Here is a 21,564-nt window from a genome sequence, read left to right on the forward strand (position 1 = left end):
CTCTTCGTACCCTTGCATATTGTTCCAATCTTGTACCAAGAAGGTACATGTGTATCATGCATAAGATTTTTAAAATCTGAGAGAGAAAAACAGATTCAAACAGCATAAAAGATGTATTTTCTGAGCTGACATTTGCTTCAGTCCTGGTCCTTGCATTTCCCTGAGTCAAGTAATTCTTAACTAATCACACCTAGGACTTTAGATTTCAGGGGAATCTTAGAAACAGTCTAATCTAGCCTGTTTTCTAATTTCTGAATAATCAGATGTGCAGCTCCTGCTAAAACCATTCTACACTCATGGTTCTTGCCTCCTCTGAATCCAGAAGCAAGGACAAAGGATAAGAAAAATTAACAAACAAATCTACTATCCTTACCCCACCCAGAAGACTACCTAGGCTTCAAAACGATATTTCTCCCATGGAAAGAGAAAAGAGGACTATATGATGATTCATTACTTGCTACAGGATTGCCTATAATCACTTACAAAAAACACATGCACAGGGAAAACGATTTAACCTTCCTGACCCTTAACACCTAAGAACCAGCAAGGACTTACACTCTCTGATTACTTGACACTTACCTGCAGAGAAATGAAACCCCTTTTAAACGTGTGCACTTGATAAAAATAAAATACTTCTCCCATGCAGATACATATACCAAAATGTCAGCAAAAGTGAAATGTCCCAAACAGAAATAAGCCCTTCTCAAAACAAACCCAGAGGGGCTTCCCTGGTGGCGCAGTGGTTGAGAGTCTGCCTGCCGATGCAGGGGACACGGGTTCGTGCCCCGGTCAGGGAAGATCCCATATGCCGCAGAGCGGCTGGGCCCGTGAGCCATGGCCGCACATTGCATTCCTAACAGCTCTTTCCCTTCCCTTCTCTATCCTCTAAAGTATTTCATTTTCCCAGAATAACCAAACACATAAAACAGCAGCCCACTCAGGAACACTGGGGCTGAGAGCCAAATCAGGGATCACCTTGTGTTTAGATGGTTTCTACAGAATTTGTGTGGCCTGACTGCCCTCTATCGTCCAAAATGGTTTCTACACCAAAGTTGAGGAATGGTCCTGGGGTGTGTCTTTTCCAGCGATAATTGTATTTCCAGATAGAAACTCAATACTGACTCTAGATAATCACTTAAAGCAAAGAGGGCTTAGATTTAATCTTCCAGGGAAAAGCAGTACTAAGTGTAGATTTTCATAAATGACAATGCTGGCCTCCCACAGCTGGCCTCACCTTTTTCAGTAACAATGATTTTTTAAGAGTTAAACATCAACTGTAATAAAGTTAGTTATAAATGAGTTCATATATGAACTTACAATAATCCTCTACCTTGAGTATTGCCCCGGACGCACATGTTGGGCCCAAACTTTCTGCTCTCTTCAGAGCCTTGAACCCAGTGATAGGAGAGGAACCTTAAGCGGCACCTCCCTCCTGAGTTTTCCAGGAAGTGGTGCAGTCAATGCACAAAAGGGCCAATACACAGTAAGCGAGCTCCAACTGCACTCGTGACGTCATGGCCGCCCCACACGGGATCTGGCTGTTCGGAAGTGTTATTAGGAAGGAAGGAAAGAAGCCCACTGACTGAAACAACAGAGACTAAATGCTACTCAGAGTACCCTCATCCCCTGGATGTTACAGGCTCCAATTACACAGCCACGCTCTCTCCCCTCAGTAGCTGCGACTCTACTTCTGGAAAATGCTCCCAAATGCAGAGAAAGCTGACACAAGCCAGTGAGGAACCAGGCCCTGTGGGGGCTGGAGGAGAGGTTACGCTCGGGAGAGCACAACCCAGACTAGGAAGACAAGACAAACTTTTAAGATGCCCCGCTGGAACCTAAGCTCCAACTGGTTTCCAACAGACTTAGGCAGGTCTGATGCTTCTAGGTCTTGAGGAGGAAAAGGGCTAGGACAATTCTCCACTTTAACAAACAATTCTGGTTACAAAGTACATCCCAGTGGGCTGAGAAATACGATTTCTCATGAACGAAAGGGTCTTGCATTTACTTAATCCTCAGAACCCTAACACGGGGACAGCCCCAAATACACCTACCTGTCTCTGGGGACATCCAGGGCCGTGTTATAATCTGGGGGACCTCCAGGCAACATGTTGAACAAGAGGTGATTGGTTCCTCGATCCCACCTGTTAAGAAATTAAACATGTAGGAGAATTCACACATCAACTATGAAGAAACAAAGACAAGTCAGCTTCTGGATGACAAGTAGTCTCCCCAACCCATAATAGGGCCTCTTCTCAGGAGTGCCTGGAGATCCCAACAGTGCATCAGGCACTGGCCTGGCTCCTTGAAAGTAAAGCTGGGGGATGTGCACTCCAAGCTTGTCCACTACAGATCTGCTTATGCTAATGAAAACCTGAACGCTACCTGAGTGTTCACCATTTGGTTACAGAAACAAAAAAAAATAAACAGAAGGCCGGTTAAATACATTAGGGAACATGTACAAAATGGAATACTATACAGCCCTTAAAGTCATGTAGAACCGACAGATGAAGATGAAATTATCTGGAAATACATTCATGATAAATGAAGGGAAAAAGGCAGTAAGAGAACGTGTTTTGCTGTGTGATCCCATTCTGAACAAAAATGTTATATACACATGCATATATACTTTATACAAAAACGTATACATACATGCCTATGTTTTATACAAAAATGACTGAAAAGTAACAGCAAAATATTAATGATTATCTCTTAGAGGCAGGCTTATGGAATGAACCTTACTTTCTTCTTTTTGCTTACCTGTATTTTCAGACTTTTTATAGTGAATGTACATTATGTGAGTTATAAAGAAGGGAAAAAAGTGCTTAAATTTAAAAGGAAAAGCATGGGACGCATCCTTAGCTTCTAAACGTTAAGAGGCTGGGAACCCACAGCAGTGGCACAGGAGGGTGGTACAGAGGCCAGGTGCCCAAAGCACCGGTCCTCCTACAAGTCAGTCGCTCATCCACTCACCCCCATATGAGATAAGAGACAAGCAGGCAGCCGGACACCAGCTCAAGAGAACCACTGGCTCTGTCCCTCCTTCCCTCTAGTTCCTGGAAGACCTGCTGTGATACCTGGAGAGCTGGGCCAGCGCCTGCGCCGTCTCCTTCACGCGGAGCGCGTTCTGGTTGAGCAGGTCGATGGACGGGATGAACAGGCAGGCCCGGGCGATGTCCTCGGTGTAGTAGTCGCTGTCTGCGACGGCCGTGAGCAGCTCGTTGTACTCCTGGGAGATGGTGCTGCTCACTGGGACACCCGCATCATCCACATACTTTTTCAGAGAGTAAATGTACACCTTGATCTTGTTCTTGGGGTTGAAGCCACAGCGGTAGACGTCGAAACATGTGTGCATTCTGCAGCTGAGGTCGCCACGCTCGGGGACGGGGCTGTCGGCCGGCAGCCTGACCACCGGCACGTCGCGGATGCTGCGCTTCTGCACGCTCCAGTCGCTCGAGGACTCGATGGAGTGCGGCCAGAACTGAAACATGCCCGTGGCGATGAGACCCAACAGGACGATGGAGAAGAGGGTGATGTAGTAGATGCGGTGCTTGGTCTTCATTCTCGGGATGAGGGCAGGACCCCGGATGTTGTACTTGACCGAGGCACACATAATGACCCAGAGAGCCTCTTCCTCACACTCCTGGTTACCAGGGGAGAAGAGAGAAGAGTGAAGTTTTTAGGGTGGCAGATGACACCTGAAAGGACTGTTCAACTTTGAATCTACCTCTTTTCCTTAAGTGGTCTGATGAAATAATGAAAAGGGATTTTTGACCTGTCTTATAAATAAATAAATGTGTACATATGAGAATATGATGTATTTAATATTACATACTTAATATACATACTGTTAACTTAATGTAAAAATATTACTATATTCTATAGATATATATTCTCTGAAAGCATACGCTGGTAAATGCGTGGGACCTAGGAAGAGGGGTACTGACCAAGGAAGAAAAGTCAAAAGTGCAACAGCTGAACACAGTTGCTTTATTTTGCTTTCAAATACTTGCCTAACATAAACTGATGCTTCATCTGGACAAACTGAGGTCTCGTTCATTGTACTAAAGCCTGTTTTCATTCATTCATTCAACCCTCATAGAGGACCTAAACAAAGAAGAAAGTGAAAACCTACCTTAGAGGAATTTATATGCTAATGAGACACAAAACCGTAACAAAATGCGGAATGTAAAAACACCACTAAGAAAATATCAAGAAGAGGCCGAGGGGTATTAGAGAAGATTAATCTTTAAATAAAATATATACTGATGTTTTATAATAAAGGGATAGTTGACACATTTAGATGGAAGGGAGAAATGAAGAAACGGGGAAGGAGGAAAGGAGAGGTGGAGGGAGGAAAAGAAAGGCCAGTGAGGTAGATCCACTTCTAAAGACTGATGCCAACAATTCCTCCCGCTGGTGAAGGTGCATGGTACTCGTCCAACCAAAAGGTGGAATCTCTTTCCCTTCCGCCTGAATTCGGGCTAGCCTTGTGACCTGTTTGACCAAAACAACGTGGCCGAAGTGAGATTCTGGGGCTTCTGAGTCCAAGACTTAAGAGACCCTGTAGCCGATGGAAGCCAGCCGCCACGTTATAAGGAAGCTGAGCTCCCAGCTTAGGGCAACCTCAGGAAGACCCCAGGGGAAACTATGTGAAGCAAACATGAACCAGCCCCGCCAAGCTCTGTAGAGATGGCAGAATCCCGAGCAAATACGTGATGGCTGTCGCTGTGGCTGTCTGTAAGTTTTGAGGTGGTTTGTTACGTAGCAATAGATAAAGAGCCAATAAGCATCATTGACAGATACAAAGAAAATCCTTAGTCCTCAGCTGAAAATGCAGAGTCCCCCTGTAGAGCACAAATTAAGATCCTTACCGAACAAGCCCGACACCTGATGCCTAGCTACCGTGTGGGGAGCGTAAAGCCTTGAGTGTGACTGCATCATCTGGCACAGACATGTTACTGCAACAAGAGACTTTAGGACTTCAGCATTCCACATGTCAAAATCCAGATCTTCAAAATGGCCTCATTCGGAAAAGCTATTAATATAAAGGGAAATAACTGAAAAGCTCATAGAGGTCTATCTTAAGGTTTATCAACTATTTGCACTATAGCTAAACTGAGTTCTCCCCAATCATGCCCACATCGTAAGACTGCTTCCTTCCTAGCCAGCAGGGTCTCGTCAAGCCTTGAATGTTGCAATCATTATCAGCTTTTTGGGTAAAATGTGCTGAATGGTCATGAATGATTTCAACTTGTATCTCTCTGAGACCATGATCTGGAACATATCAAGAAATGTGCTTGTGGGCTTCCCTGGTGGCGCACTGGTTGAGAGTCCGCCTGCCGATGCAGGGGACACGGGTTCGTGCCCCGGTCCAGGAAGATCCCACATGCCGCGGAGCGGCTGGGCCCGTGAGCCATGGCCGCTGAGCCTGAGCGTCCAGAGCCTGTGCTCCGCAATGGGAGAGGCCACAACAGTGAGAGGCTCGCATACCACCAAAAAAAAAACAAAAAAAGAAATGTGCTTGTCATGGACTAATATATGAAAGTTCATACATTTTAAGCTTAAAGATGATCACTTTGGGGTATATACATTAGCCATTCAATATATACTAATGGATTCCATGACAGAAATGCAGGCACAAGAGCTATTTCACTTTTTCTGTCATTCTAACGATGAACAGGATGTTCCTAGCCTGCCCCCAACCCCTACTTACCACCAGGCCCACCCTATCGTTTTCCTTCTCTCCATGTATCTCTCCTGGAGCTAGAAAAGAGGTCTTGGGACAAATGCACGCAAGGAGCTGCACTCTCCATATAACACATGTCAGAACTGCCCAACAGGCTCTCAAGGTGTATCCATATCCTGAATCAGTGGTTCGCAAACACCCAAATGCTAAGAATCACACAGGGAGAGCTTGTTAAAACACAGAGTCCTTGGCCCCAGCACTGGAGGGTTGTATTAGTAGGTCTAAAATAAGGTCAAAGAATCTACCGATTTAGCAAGCCCCTTGCATGTTTATTTTATGCAGCTAGGTTTGAAATCTTCACTAATGTTAGACAAACTACCATTTAACATAGTAGCTTTATCCTTTTTAAATTTATTTTATTTATTTATTTTTGGCTGTGTTGGGTCTTTGTTGCTGCATGTGGACTTTATCCAGTTGCGGCGAGCAGTGGCTACTCTTCGTTGCAGTGTGGTGGCTTCTCTTGTTGCGGAGCACGGGCTCTAGGCGTGTGGGCTTCACTAGTGTGGCACGCAGGCTCAGTAGTTGTGGCACACGGGATTAGTTGTTCCACAGCATGTGCCATCTTCCCAGACCAGGGCTCGAACCTGTGTCCCCTGCACTGGCAGGCGGATTCTTAACCACTGCGCCACAAGGACACAGTAGCTTTTAAAACTTTTTTTAAACTAAAACCTATAAGACAACATTTTATATTATGACCCAATACAGACATAGATGTGTATGTATAATATCTGAAATAAAACAAATATTTCACAAAACACTATTTTCACAAAACAATGTTTAACCTTAGTACATAGTATTAGCCACAGAACATGTGATGAACACTGTGTTCTTCTATTATCCTATTGCTTCTTAAAAATACTGGCCATAACCTACTAGAGCAATAATCCACAAAGGTAGTATCCACATATGACCTTTACAATTTTCATGAGCTCCAGATTATAAAAAAAGACATTACCACAACAAAATAAATCCAAATATAATAGAAGGAATTAAGTAATAAATAAAAGCACAGAAATTAATTAATTAAAACCCAAGTAGGATCAACAAAGCTAAACTTTTTTTAAAAAAGACTAAAGAAATTGACATTTGGGCTTCCCTGGTGGCACAGTGGTTGAGAATCTGCCTGCTAATGCAGGGGACACGGGTTCGAGCCCTGGTCTGGGAGGATCCCACATGCCGCGGAGCAACTAGGCCCGTGAGCCACAACTACTGAGCCTACGCGTCTGGAGCCTGTGCTCCGCAACAAGAGAGGCCACGATAGTGAGAGGCCCGCGCACCGCGATGAAGAGTGGCCCCCACTTGCCGCAACTAGAGAAAGCCCTCACACAGAAACGAAGACCCAACGCAGCCATAAATAAATAAATAAACTCCTACCCCCAATATCTTCTTAAAAAAAAAGAAATTGACATTTGACATAATTCTGGTAAGATTAATCAAGTTAAAGAGAAAATAAAGCACAAATAAATACTAGAATGAAAAGGGGCCCATAACTCTAAATACTGCATGTATTTAAAAGATGAGATGGTATCAATGAACTTATATCAAAATATTTGAAAATTTAAATGAAATGGAGAAATTCTTTAAAAAAATATACCTTATTAAAACAGTCTCAAGGAGAAACAGCAAACCTGGAAAGCTCTAGAACATTAAAGAAACTGAATCAAAAGTTTAAAAAATCTTCCTATAAAGAAAATTCCAGATCCAAAAGATTTTCCAAGTTCTACCAAACAGTCAAGAAACAATAATTCCAATTTTACACAAAGTTCGGTAAAAAGAAGAAACATTTCCTGACCTACTTTAGGAGGCTAGTATAACACTAATACCAAAAATCTTAGACCAGTGATTCTCAAAATACAGTCTGGGGGCTCCAGGGGGTCCCCAAGACCCTTCCAAAGGATCTGAACTATTTTTATAATAACGCTGACATTATTTTTTCACCTTCCATTTGCCAGAAGCTACGTGATGTGTGATAACGCAAAGACTGAAGGCAGAAGTAGACACAAAAATCCAGCTGTCAAGCTCTTCCAAACATAATGAAATATATCAACCCACAGATTCAAGATGCTCAACTCCAAGTACAATATATACAAAAAAAACCAAAAACAAGACAAAAACCAACGAGATATGCCAAAGTAAAACCACTAAAAAGAAAGCCAAGGAAAAATATTAAAAGCAGCCAGAGGGGAGGAAATCTCTTCAAGCAGATTAAAGAGCTATACGTAACAGGCAAAACTGTAAGATATTTAGAACACAAGAGAGAATACCTGTGAACTCCAGGCAGAGGATGATTTCCAAAATGAAACGCAAATCACAAAAAGATAAAATAATAAATTCAGTGTTACAATTAGGAATTTCTATTCATCAAAAGGCATCGTAAGGAAGTTAAAAAGACAGGCTATAAACTAGAAGATATTTGCAATACAGGTAACCAATAAGGACTAACTAGCAACCAGAATAAAGAGCTCCTACAAAGTAATAAGAAAAAAACAGAAAAGCCAAAACAAACAAACAACAGAAAACTAAAGACTTTAACAAGAATGTCACAGAAGAGGCCACAAAATGGCACATAAACATCTGAAAAGATGTTTAGTCTAATTAATGGACAGGAAAAGTATGGCAATAAAACAGCAAGACATCTTCTACCCACCAGCATGGCAGAATGTCAGCATCAAACACCACCAAATGCTGGTGGTGACCTGGAGCCACAGGAACTCCAAGAGTAGGAGCATGACCTGGCTCCACAGTCCCAAGGGGGCATCAGGAGGGCTGGAAAGGAGAGAGGCTGACACCCACTATGTTAGAGTCCTAGGCATCACATTTTGCTTCGTACCTGTCACAGTTTGAGTCCCCCCATAATTAACCCCCCAAAAAGAACCAGAGATGAGGATGGGGGTGCCGGCAGTTTTACTTGGGAGCTAGAGAACAGAGCAAGAAGAGAGACAGGGAACCAGGGAAAGCCAGTAGGAGTGTGTTATTAAGCTGGGTAACAGGGGCTCTTTAGGAACCCTCTGAAGAACCATGCAAACTACACCATGTCCCTCAGAAGGAGGAGAGGCCAGGTCATTTATCTGCAAACTCCTATCCACCATTGCTTGCAGGTTGCCTGGTATTATTATCAGCTCTGACCCTGTACTTAACAGCCCTCAGAAGGTCTGGATATTCTCCTTTCCTTGATGTACCACAAGTCTGATAAAGACCTACAGTTCCCTTGAGGAAGGACTCGGGAAACATCTGTCTATACTTTCAGGGATATTGCAAAGTTCTTCTTCAAAGAGATCCAGCCTCCCCCTCAATCCACGGGACACGGGTCTGAGAGCTGGCTCACATCCGAAAACTAGGGATAGTGATCCTTCCACTGCAGCAGCTGGCCTCAGCCTTCTACTTGTCACCTGTTAATTTTGTTTTTTTCTGGTTATACCGTGAAACAATACCCTAGTTGGCTGCCCATCTATACCCTCTATAGGAATGCCAGGCTCTCTTAGCATCACAGTGGGTCCAGACACACTGGTTTCGAGTCAAGCCTCACCGCGTGTTATGGATATTGTGTCTGCCTTGCCTCTGATGGTTAGTGCCACCACCTGGCTTCTGCCCCTTCAGAATCCTATCATCCTCATTGATACTTGGGAACCCAGCTCCATGGTCAAATCTCATAAGGTCAATCCTGGCCTATGGAGGAGAATCAATGCTGAGCTTCTCAAACGTGCTGGTCCCCTCCCTGCAGTTCCACATTACCAGAGGGAAGGGAGAACGCCCTCCTGGGAACATGGGCAGGAAATGCACCTCTGGCCTCAAGTAATAAGTCTATTTCAAATCTCCACCTCCCTGAACCTTCTGACCCCCACCTTAATATTCTGCCAACACAGCTCTGGCACCTTTACCTCATTTACTCCAGACTAGGGTTTCTCAAGCTCAGAACCAGTGACATTTTGGGCCAAACGATTCTTTTCTGTGGGGAGCTGTTCTGTACAATGCAGAACGTTTAGTAGCATCCCTGGTCTCTAATCAAGAGAAGCCAGAAGCAACCCCTAGTTGTGACAACTAAAAATACATCCAGACATTGCCAAATACCCCCTGGAGAGGCAAACTGGCCCTCAGTTGAGAACCAATGCTATGACAGTCATATCCAAGGTTCCAGGAGCCTGCCCAGCAGCACATCAGGACCAGCTTGTCTCTTCCTGAATCAGGAGAGAATCCTCCCAAGAGTCACTCCCACTTGGCTTCACAGTCCACCGCTACCCCACTTTTGGTCTGACACCCTCAAGATTCATTCCCGTGTGTCCCTCCAGTTCCTGCTGGTCCACACGAGCCAGGTCCTGCAGCTCTTCCAGTACAACAGCTATCACCCCAGCAGCAGGGGCTGTACTTCCCCACTTAGGCAGTGCTGAGATCTGAGGGCAGGGGACGGGCAATGTTGACGAGGAGAAGCACTACCTTGCAAAGTATCCACCTCCAGGGAAGGCTCTGCATAGTGTCAGGTGAGGAGTGCTTCTTCTCAGCAACGGAGAGAGAGACTTCTGCTGGCCCAGAGGATCTAGGAAATCTGGGAGTTCAGTCCTCAGCGCCTCCACCCAAAATCTCCATCCTAAGACTCACGGTCCCACTTCTTCCCTATCATGGCCCTGACTTCAGCAGAAGCAGCCTGTCAAGGCCGTGCACTCAGCTTCCTTTGCAGTTCAGCCATAAGTACGATTAAATTCTGGGCCTGATTTTCAACACGGTCTGCCCTCCAGCTGCAGGAAACGCTGCCATGGAGTTCTATCTTTCACAACGCGTCCCGAGTTGACATCTGGCTGATCTGAGCCTGATCGCACCTAAGGCCTCTAAGGGGATAACAAGAGCCAACCAATTCCACCAGCGTCATCATGACCACGGTCCACACACTGCTCGAGCGCTAGAGTTCCTGTGCCAGCCAATGCTTTCCTTTCTACCCGAACCTCATCCCAACCCTCCACTGGTCAGCCTGACTACTCAGTGACGCTAGAGGGCACCAGGGGTTATCAACGCCTCACCTACCCCCAGCAAAGGGGTCCTGGTTGCCACCTGAGGGTGAGCGAGTCCAGTCTCACAACGCTATTCTCAGGACCTGCTTTCTAGAGCCACTTCCAGTACCAACCGCCTTAGTTTATGTTCTGCCAAACTAAAAATGGCTTGGGTGCAAGTAGCTTGCAGAAGACGAATCCAGAAAGCCAGAGGGAGGGAGTAAGGAGAGGAGCTGAAGAACGGAAAGCCATGAGGGTGCATTACCGTGCTGGCTGCCATACTGAGCTGGGCAGATGGGGCTCAACCCTTCTAGGGTCTCTCCGAAAAACGCACCTGAGAACTGTCGCTTTCCAAGGACATTTATCCACCGAAGCCTATCCATCCCGCGCCTCCCCCACCCCCACCCCCCACCTGAGGGCTGTTCCCAGGGATATAAACTCACATTTCTGAGGTTTGCCTACAGTGGCTAAGTGAGCGTCCACAAGTCTGTGCCGAACAGCTGAGAGAGATGGCGAGCACTTGAGGCGGAATAAAAACTCTTAATAAAAAAAGAAATGAGGGGAAAAGCCCTAAGTGAAAAAGAAACCAGCCCCCAACTAAGTCGAGCTTTAGAGACTGAGAACTCTCGGTGAACATCCTTGTACCTTTTACAGGCTTCATTACAGCACTTGCCAGATTGTAGTAATTGGTTATGTAATTGCAAGTCTCTCTTCTACTGGTCGTCATTTTCTTGTAATCAGTTTTTCATCTCTGCTCAGTATTCCCAGCATCTAATATCATGTCTAGAACACATTCCATGTAAACATAAATGTTTGTTGAATGAAGGAGTGTCTCTATACTTCCCAGTTCCGTCAGCACACACACTGTTCAAGGCCCAAGTTTTGAGTTATTATATGGTGATGAACTCTGATCATTTTCTTTCTTGAATTAGAGTTTCCAAAGGGGGGGGCAGAAATAGACAGGTAATTTCACAGATGGAATTTTCTGTACCTACCCTTGACCACCCTCTTCTCCCCAACACTGAGCTTCCCCAAGAGGACAAACCAAAAGGAATCTTCTATTAATGAATGTTTTTCCATATAATACCACAACCTGGGTCAAAATAAGAATTTCACAACAAGCCCTACAAACTTTAGCCTCCTCAAAGCACATCAAATCTGTCCCTGCAAAACACTGGAATCATCCGGCTAGATGTCAGGCACTGAATCACTGGAAAAATCTTTCAACCTCACTCTACTGTCAAGATGAGATGCATTTTCTGTTCCTGGAATTAGTTATTCCTAAATCTTGCCTGAATAACCTTTCCTTAGTGCTTCAGGCTATGTCCAATCCACTTAGTCCAAGGTTTTCAGTCCCAAACTCTCATCTTCTTAACCTTTTTACAGAAGCCCTCACAGATGAACTCTTGGGGCCGCTGCTACCCTGGAACTTAACTCACCTGTTCCTGAAAACAAAGGAACCAAATATTAACCGAAGCAGGAAAATCTGCAATTCACTGCCTTACCTGATAGGATCCTTTACAATTAAAGTTATGTTATAGCGAGCCACCCCTAAAGATGATTCCAAATTTAAAAAACAAAAACCTGTGCCCCTTTGTGCGAATTATACTATAATTAACACAACGCATATAACTAAGGAACTACTGACAATAACTAAACTTTACTGCAGACCCACTACATGCCAGGATCTGTTTTAAGCACTCTGCGTTAACCTAATCTTCCTAACAGTGCCCGGTGACAATCTATGATTACCCCCATTTTACAGACAGGGAAAGTAACAAGGAAGGCAAAGCAATTTGCCCAATGTCACACAACTAGAAAATGCCAAAGCTAGGATCTGGAGAATGGCAGCCTGGCTCCAGAGCCTGCACTCTCTAACCCCCATGTGAAGCTGCCTCCCCTAATTACCCTTAAAAGCCTGAATTAGATACACCTTTTTCAGTCCTCAATTAACCAGCATAATTTGACAGACGCAAATCTATCCATTTACACCAGCATTTGCAACCAGATGGCTGAAGTCAGCGGCAGTGAGGAGTGATAGAAATTGAGTCATGTATTTTATTACTGTAAATAGCCTTTGAGCTCTGAAATTTACAAACTAAGTCCCGTTTAAGTCCTCAGGGCACTCAATTGACTTAGAAGAAGAATTTAAATGGACGTATTTCTATTTCAAGACATCTTCAGACAGATAAATCAAGGACCCTTCTAGATTAGCACTTCCCAATAAGTTACACCAAGTAATTTTAACCTCAAAACTGTATACATAGATCTGGTTCCCGCCGCCAGTAAGTAAAACTCCAAGTGCCTCTGAGCTTCAAGTAGATGCCTAGAGCCCGGACACCGCTGGCCACCCTCTTCACCAGAGCATCCGGTCCTGCCCAGGGCATCTGGTACCGCACGGGACGCCACTGGCCAAGGCAGAACCCAGAGCTGAAAAATCCCAGCGGGAGAAAGCAGATCCCTGTGGCTCGCGGGAAGGAGCTGGCAGCAGAGAGAGGTCACGGCAGAGGGTGGGGCCTTCGGAAAAGGAAGCCACAGGATCCCGGGAAAAAGGAAAGGTGCGGACGGGGAATAGAAGTGGGCAAGGAAACAGGTGGGAAACCAAAGTGCTAGGCGGGTCGGGTGACGAAGGAGAAGGCGGGGAGGAAATCAAAGCGCACCCAAAGCGGGAATTCACCGGGAGTGGCGCCGGCCTCTTGCAGCCCTCGGACCTCCCCCGCGGTCCGCGCTTCCCCGGCGATACGGCCCCGACTCCGCCGCGGCCCGGGGAGGCCCGAGCCCTCACCGGGGGCCCGCCCGGCCCTTCCGCGCCGCGCTTACCTCGGCCACGGTTGCCTCCTGCTCGGCCCCGCGCTCGGTCACCGGCTCATGCCGCGGGGCACTGGCCACAGCCGCCTGGGTGGGATCGCTCGAAGCTGCTGGTCGCCGCCGCCTGCGCCGGGTCTGCGGTAGCTACCGGGGAGCACTGGGCCGGCTGGGCTCGGCGGCCTGACACCCAGCTCACTGCGCATGCGCGAGCGGCCCCTGCCCGCGCCCCCTGCTGGACAGGAGGAGTCAAGGCACCGCTTAGGGTTTCTTCCAGGTAGGCGGGCGAAACTCAGGCTCCACAGTGAAATCCATAGACACGCAGCCTCGTTCGTAATTAAAGAAATTAATTAAAGAAATTAATTAAAGTTAAGCCCCATGCTTAACTTACAAAACTGTTTATAAAACTGACAAAAATGTAAACGTTTTGGTATAATCGGTATTCATGTGCGTGCAACATTCGTGAAAGGGAATTTGGCAGTTATCCATTAAACGTAAAATGCAGGTGACTTTCCCCAACAATCCCTCTGTATGGAGTTTACCCTATGGATACTCTCAACGACGTTTATCAAAAGTATTCATTACAGGGCTTCCCTGGTGGCGCAGTGGTTGAGAGTCCGCCTGCCGATGCAGGGGACACGGGTTCATGACCCGGTCCGGGAAGATCCCACATGCTGCGGAGCAGCTGGGCCCGTGAGCCATGGCCGCTGAGCCTGTGCGTCCAGAGCCTGTGCTCCGCAATGGGAGAGGCCACAGCAGTGAGAGGCCCACGTACCACAAAAAACAAAAAACAAAAAACAAAACAAAACAAAACAAAAAAAAGTATTCATTACAGTACTGTTTCTAATAATAGCGAAAACCCGGACACAACCAAAATAAACTATGGAAAATTTGATATTAATCAAAATAAATTATTAGAATGTAATAATGAGAGAATGAATATGTATGTTGGTATTGAAAAATCTCAAAGACATGTTAATATGAAAACATGGTTTAAAACAGTAGACGAGTATGATCCTTTTTATGTAATAAAATATACATATATATGTATGCAGAAACAAGACAAAATATATATGTAGATGCTTAGATTCAGGCACTTATATATAACATTTTTTCTGGAAATAATTCAAGAAGCAATAAACAGTTTTAGAGGGATTAATTGTGGAGGTAGAAATGGGGGAGAAAAACTTTCATTTTCATTTTGTTTCTGTATTATTTACATGATCTAGGCTCCTACATGCACAGCAAAACCCCTGTCATAAGACAGTAAGTGGAGTCTAAAAAATTCAATCAAAATGCACAGTGATGTTATTGAGAAGTTAATGAAATGACCCCACTGAGCCTATGCAGTTTACAGACAACGGCTGCAGAATCCAAATCCATCTGGTCTCAGCTGTACCTCAGCACCATCTGGTGGAAGTTGTCACTTAGAACTTAAATATTCATAGGGATGATTCTGAGTCTAGAGACCCACTGGGGCTTCCAGCAGCAACAGTGATTCCAAGAATATTCTTGTGAGTTAATGCCTGCTTAACAAAGATCCAGAGAGATTGGGATGAGAATATTCTGGAGACAGGAAAACACATTCTGCTTCCCCACATCTAAGAGAGCATTTGCTCTGCTCTTCAAATCCACACCCCCCCCCAAAAAAAATGATAAGAAATTTTAGCACACATACACCACATTTGAGAAACGGATAAGTGGAAAGCATTTTCACTTTCTTCTTTGTCTTTCTCTGTAAACATTTTAAATGAATTATGTTTTCATTAAATGAGGACTTTCTGTGTTAAAGACCCGTGTTAGGCATAGCCTTTGAAGAACCTGCCTATCTTATTCACTTTTTATAACCCTAAACATGCATAGTGCCTGGCACATAGGAAGTGCTCAATGAGTAGTTTTTGAATGAATAAAGGGTGCCCAGACGCTGGGAGGAGCTCAATAGAAAGAAAACAAATGCACAAGTAAGATTCACCAAAGCAGAGGATGGAGAGTGGCATAGGAAAATGTACACAAAATGCTACAGCAGGGATCCCCAACCCCCGGGCCGGTACTGGTTGCCACCAGTCGGTAGAAAAACTGTCTTCCACAAAACCGGTCCCTGGTGCCAAAAAGGTTGGGGACCACTGTGCTACAGGGTTCAAGAGAGAAAGCGATCACATCCAACTGGAAAGATGTAGGAAGACCTCACACAAGAGTTGACACTTTTGCTGGTCCTGGAGGACAGTTAGGATTTTGACAAATAGAGGACGAAGAGGGCATTCCCTCAGAGAAAAAAAAGCATGAGCAAAGGCACAGATGTGAGAAAGAAGGAGAAGCAGTCAGAAAGAGCAAGTGTCTTTTAAACCAGCATGGTTCAAATGGTGGGGCTACATTTCTAGGGGTAGAAACCATGCAAGGAATTGGAGGTGAGAAAGTATAGAAGCTGTGATATTAGAAGTTACGTGATGCTAAAGCAGCTGAGAGCGACTGCAGAGAAGAATGAGAAAGAAAACTGTGGGCCAGGACCTGAAGTCTCAGAAGGTAGAAGAGTACTTGTGGTCGGTGGTTAGAAGAGAGACTGTAGAAAGACATTTCATCACTTGCTCTGAAGGTACAGGAGAAATCAAAGGCCATGCAGAGTCCCGCATATCCAGTGGCCAGGAGAAGTGCAAGTGAGCGTTAAAAAGTGTGTGGTTTTCAAGGAAAGTGGCATCATCAGCCACTTTTTGTTTTTTTGTTTGTTTGTTTGTTTTGCGGTACGCGGGCCTCTCACTGTTGTGGCCTCTCCCCTTGCGGGGCACAGGCTCCGGACGCGCAGGCTCAGCGGCCATGGTTCATGGGCCCAGCCACTCCGCGGCACGTGGGATCCTCCCGGACTGGGGCACGAACCCGTGTCCCCTGCATCGGCAGACAGACTCTCAACCACTGCGCCACCAGGGAAGCCCCATCAGCCACTTTTTTGAAAGAGAGTTTACAATGAAGAGCAATTGCTAGTGTGGAGATGAATGCCAGCTTTACCACTTCCTTTACACGATAGCAGTCTGTAAGTATGGAGAAAGGTACATTCCCCAAGAAAAAAGACTCCGTGAAAGAATTGTTCTGTGGTATTTCACATTGGGTCAGCTTATACAACACTGGCAGGCAGCCTGGGTGGACCAGAAAACACCTATCAACACCAGAGCAAATATAATGAACACTCTCTCAAATGGATACTGAGCTCACAAAAGAAGTAAAGAAAATATACAAGGAGCCAAAAATGAAGGTGAAGTGAGAAAATTGAGTGTTGAAGGTACAGTTTGGGCATACAAGATGGGAAGATGTGGAGAAAACCATGTAAAGCTAGGCTATTGAGATGGACGACTGGAAAAACTTGCTCAACATCAGTAACAAACCAAAAAAAAAACTTGTCTGTCTTGTCCAGAGAATGGGAAAAGAAGAGTCTCTGCTGAGAAGCTTTAATTTCAAGCTTCACAACAAGGTGGGATTTGAATGGATACTGCCAGCATGGTCCAGGAAGTTCCCCACCTAAAGAGTAACTTGAAGCAAAGGAAACATAAATCCCCTCTGGAGGGTCATGCCCTCAAGGCAAGCTGCCCAGGATTCTGACAAACATAAACTCACAATCTGGAATTACAAAGCGCATGAAGAATAAACCAGTCAGCAGAAACTACAAACAGCAGAAATTTAACCTGCAGAAACTACAGATAACCGGATAATGAGAAATAGATATAAAATAAGTAAGTTTATGGTGCTCCAAGACTTACAAGATGGAACTGTAAATATTAGAAAGAAACAAGATGGGTTTTTTCCCCAAAGACGGAAGAGACTGAAAAAGTACTAAATATAAAAATTGAGATTAAAAATTCAATGCATAAGTTAAACCACAGATTAGATTCAATTAATACACTGAGATATAGATCTGAATAAATTACCCAGAACGCAGATTCAAGCAAAAACAAGGAGATGGAATATAGGACAGGGAGGTTGAAAGAGAGGGAGAATAAAGGAAGAAAACCCAGGATGTATCCAGAAACAGGGAACAGAGAAAATGCAGTAGAAGCAGTTTCCAAGGATACAGTCGCTAAGGATCTTCCATTGTTGGACAGAGATGTTCACCTGTAATGGATGGACAATAAGACTAACAGTGGGCTTCTCAACAAAAACAAAAAACAGAAGTCATAAGATACTGGTAAAAGTGCCAAAAGAAGCTAGCAGTCAATTTCAATTGTATACCTAGGGGAACCATCCTTCAAGAATACGAAAGAAGCACATTTTCAGACAAACACTGATAGAAAGAATTTACCATCAGTAAACCCTAACAGAATTTCTTAAGAGATGTATTTCAGGAAAAAGAATATTAAAACCAGAAGAAAGTACTGAGATGAAGTAAAGAAGTAATGAAATGGATAAACTCATAGGTAAATCAAAACAAATACTGGCTGTATAAAACTATAAAAATAAAAACAACAAATTTGGAGATCAAAAACTAGCCATCACCCCCATGTTCACTGCGGCATTATTCACACTAGTCAAGATATGGAAACAACCTAAGTATCTATAGACAGATGAATGGAATATTATTCAGCCATGAAAAGAAGGGAATCCTGCCATTTGTGACAACATGGGTGGAGCTCGAGGGCATTCTGCTAAGTGAAATAAGAGAAATACAAATACCATATGATCTTTCTTATATGTGGAATCTAAAAAACAAAACAAACACACAAAAAACCTGGCTTATAGACACAGAGAAGAGAATGGTAGTTGCCAGAGGTGGAAGAAATGGGTGAAGGGGGTGAAAGGTAAAAAGAAAAAAAATAATGGAAAGAATTTTGCAGCAAATACCCATATATCTACTGTCTATATTATGCAATTAATATTTTACAGTATTTTCACATGTCTGTCTATCCATTTGCTGATCCATCATTTTTTTTGCTACATTTCAAAATAAGTTGCAGATATCAGCAGTTACATCTGAATATTTTATTGAATGCATATCATTAACTGGAGATCAATATTTTGCAGTTCCTTTTTTCTTATGAGATAAAATTTATGTACAATAAGATGCACATATTTTGTACTTTTTCTTTAAATTAGGGAATAACAGTAGCTTTGGCAGGTGAGGGGGGAAAAGTAATGGCAGAAGAAAGGAGCAAAAAATAATGATTCTCCCTTTATACAAAAATTATAGGTCCCATGTACTCATATAAACACCTAAAGAAAAGAAATTAACAAATTAGAAAACAAACATACAATAGAATTAACAAAAGTAATAGTTCATTGTGAAAAACTAGTAAAATTGATAAAACCAATACAAGACTGTTCATGACAAAAACAAAAGTAGAGAGAGCAAAAGTTACCACTATTAGGAGTGGAAAGGGGATATTACTACATAGAAAAGAATGTAGTACTGATTGTAAATGTAAATGTAAATGAACCCTAAAACATGAAGCTGAGCAAAATAACCCAGACACAAAAGTGAACAGCTATATGATTCCTTTGGGAAACTTTATGCATGGAGCTAGAAATCAGAGTGGTGGCTGCCTGTAGGAGATTGGGAGACTTACATAAGAGCTTGAAGGAACTTTCTGCAGGAATAGAACTGTTCCACATCATGACGGGGATAGGATATTAGTTACACAGATGTATATATATATGTCAAGGACATTGAATCTTACAGTTAAGATCTGCCCAATTCACTGTAGGTAAACTTTACTTCAGTTTTTAAAAATTAATTGAATGCAGTGTTTTAGCAGAAGCTCAAAAGACATCTGAGACCAGTACTAGACCTAGATGGTATCTGTAACTCTCCTAGGTACTTTCCCTAAATAGAATTTTTAAGTTTATTTCTTTTTTTACTGTATACAGCTTTCATGTGGTTTTAAAAACAAAAAGCATTAAAACAAACCCAGGAGAACCAAAAAAGTGAAAGAAAGAGTAAAAATTCTCACTCCTGTCCTTGTTTCCCATCCTCCCAGTTTCCCTACCCCATAGGCAACTACTATTCTGTTTCTTTTGAATGCTTTTTCAGACTCTTTATGGGAAAACAATGCCCTAAATTTTGACTTAGGGTGATGGAGCCTGAGAAAACATGGTATCAAACATTAAACATCCTGTTGAGAGTCTTGAAGCCTTAGAACTGTTGTTAGAAATATTCACATCAGAACTGGAGGTTCTATTTGACCAGGTCTTCGACCAGACTGGGGTTGTCATGACTTTTCAAAGCACAGTTTCCAGAGGAAGAAAAAAACAACTACAACAAAGAGGCATTAACTAAAATACTAGTCAACAATACGGCAGGAGGTGAAAATAAAGGAGTGAGAGTTAAGTGTTCTAAGGTCATTTCCATGTTCAGGAGGAGAATAAAGAAAATGATAAAGTGAATGTTAATAAATGAAGAGTATCTGGCAAAATAAATACTCATTTCCAGACATACAAAGAACTACTACAAATCTGAGGCTTAAACAAATATTTTTTAAATGAATGAAATAAAATGAAAAGGAGGCAACAGAAAAACATACTCTCTTTTCTGTGTCTGGAAGTGGTTGGTGAGGAGGTGATGTTTGGAGCTTCTGTAGCCATATTGAGACAATGAGGAAATAAGCTTGAAGGGGAAAAGCCAACCCACTAAGGATGGCAGAGTGGACAGATGAATAGAACCTGGGTTCCCCTGGATGGGCAGATGATTGAGGTAAGGCCTGCTGGCCTCCTATGGCAGGAGAGAAATGAATGCTGAGGAAGAAAGGGTGTCTATCCTGCTAATACCCTGTAGGTGTCTGCTACAAGGACCATGTAACCTGGAGCTGCCTGGAAGCCATCTTGCCACCATCTGAATGGAGCACGTCTGAAAATGAAGCCACACAGAGGAAAAGAGAAGGAGAGAACACAAAATCTGATGGCTGTAGTAACTGGCAGAGCAGAAAGGTGAGCAGAGAAGATGTGAGGTGGGTGTAGGATATGTCCAGTCCATGCTCCAGAAAGGGAGACATATGGAACACAGCCATTCAGCAGAGCACAAGCCAGCTCTACTCAAACCAATGAGCTCAGTTCAGATCCAGATTCCTAGTTTAGTCAGCCTCTGCTAGGAAACCTGCTTGGATGCCCTCTAAGGGAGAGCTAGGAGTCATCCTTCTGAAAATTCTAAATGGAATTCATCACGTGGGTCCTTCACAGGGGACCCTCAACAACAGTGGCAGCGTCACAACAGAGGTCTCTGGAGAGGACGTGTAGGGCCGTCAACGTGGCCATTCTGTTCTGACCTCCTGAAAAGCGGCAGGCATCCCAGTACAGCAAATCCTGGCATCAACGTATCCTGGAAGTGGGAGTAGAAACGAGTGCTACTTAGCCAACGATGTTGAAAAATAATGAAAGGTGAAACGATGACAGCATGAAGCCTGGTTCTCAGGACTGGAAAAGTCAAAGAATCCTTCGGGACTGTGGTTTGGCGGAGTGGAAAGATTGTGAACCAAGCCAACCTGAACTTGAATCCTGGCCCTGACACTTTTTAGCTATGTAACTTCAGAAACATCATTTCATCTGTTTGAGACTCAGTTTCCTCATCTCGAAAATGAGGGCTAATATTGCCAGCTTCCCACGGTGGTTAGAGTTAGAAACGATGCATGTAAATTACCTAGCACAGTGTCCGGCACGTACAAGGTATTCAAGAAAAGACAGGGAGGAAGGAGGAATGAATGAAAGGCAGAAAGAGGAAGACAAATCCTAAGCCATAGAGCATGGTTTATAGAAAGTAAACGCTGATTTCACCAACATGCTCTAAACAGAAGAACAGAGGAAGATAGCTTTTCCAAACAGGAGTGTCGGCACCTGAGAAGGGTCCTCAGCCCACAGCTTTAAGGCTGGTTCAGAAAGCTCCTTGGAGCTCTGAACTAAAGCACCCCTGGGGAAGGGGTGAGCGGCCCTTTGATGCTTAAGGTGGAAAGGCCAGCCTGGGTCAGAGCTTGTCCCCATTGCAGCCTCCGTTCAGGGCCCCATCATCTCCCAGCACAGTCGCGGCTAGGTCGCTCTGGTTCAAGACCAGCAGTAAAGGCAGCTCCTTCC

The 21,564-nt window shown here is 44.0% G+C and overlaps 1 protein-coding gene across 4 annotated transcripts in view; it reads right to left on the reverse strand.

The window, feature by feature from the left end:
- EXT2 (exostosin glycosyltransferase 2) overlaps positions 1-13,703 on the reverse strand; it is a 132,082-nt gene extending 118,379 nt beyond the window's left edge. For 3 of the 4 annotated variants that reach the window (XM_024749355.1, XM_024749356.1, XM_024749353.1), the window contains exons 1-3: positions 13,546-13,703; positions 3,075-3,640; positions 2,052-2,141 (exon numbers count right to left, since the gene is read on the reverse strand). In XM_024749355.1, the coding sequence (XP_024605123.1) occupies positions 2,052-2,141; positions 3,075-3,610 (626 nt within the window). In that variant the 5' untranslated portion in view covers positions 3,611-3,640; positions 13,546-13,703. Of the gene's footprint in view, positions 1-2,051; positions 2,142-3,074; positions 3,641-4,010; positions 4,105-13,545 lie in introns of all 4 variants that reach the window. The other variant, XM_024749354.1, reaches the window with a different exon arrangement.
- Between the last annotated feature and the right edge of the window lie 7,861 nt (positions 13,704-21,564).

This window comes from Neophocaena asiaeorientalis, unplaced genomic scaffold (assembly GCF_003031525.2).
Source record: "Neophocaena asiaeorientalis asiaeorientalis breed wild unplaced genomic scaffold, Neophocaena_asiaeorientalis_V1.1 scaffold43, whole genome shotgun sequence".
NCBI lineage: Eukaryota > Metazoa > Chordata > Mammalia > Artiodactyla > Phocoenidae > Neophocaena > Neophocaena asiaeorientalis.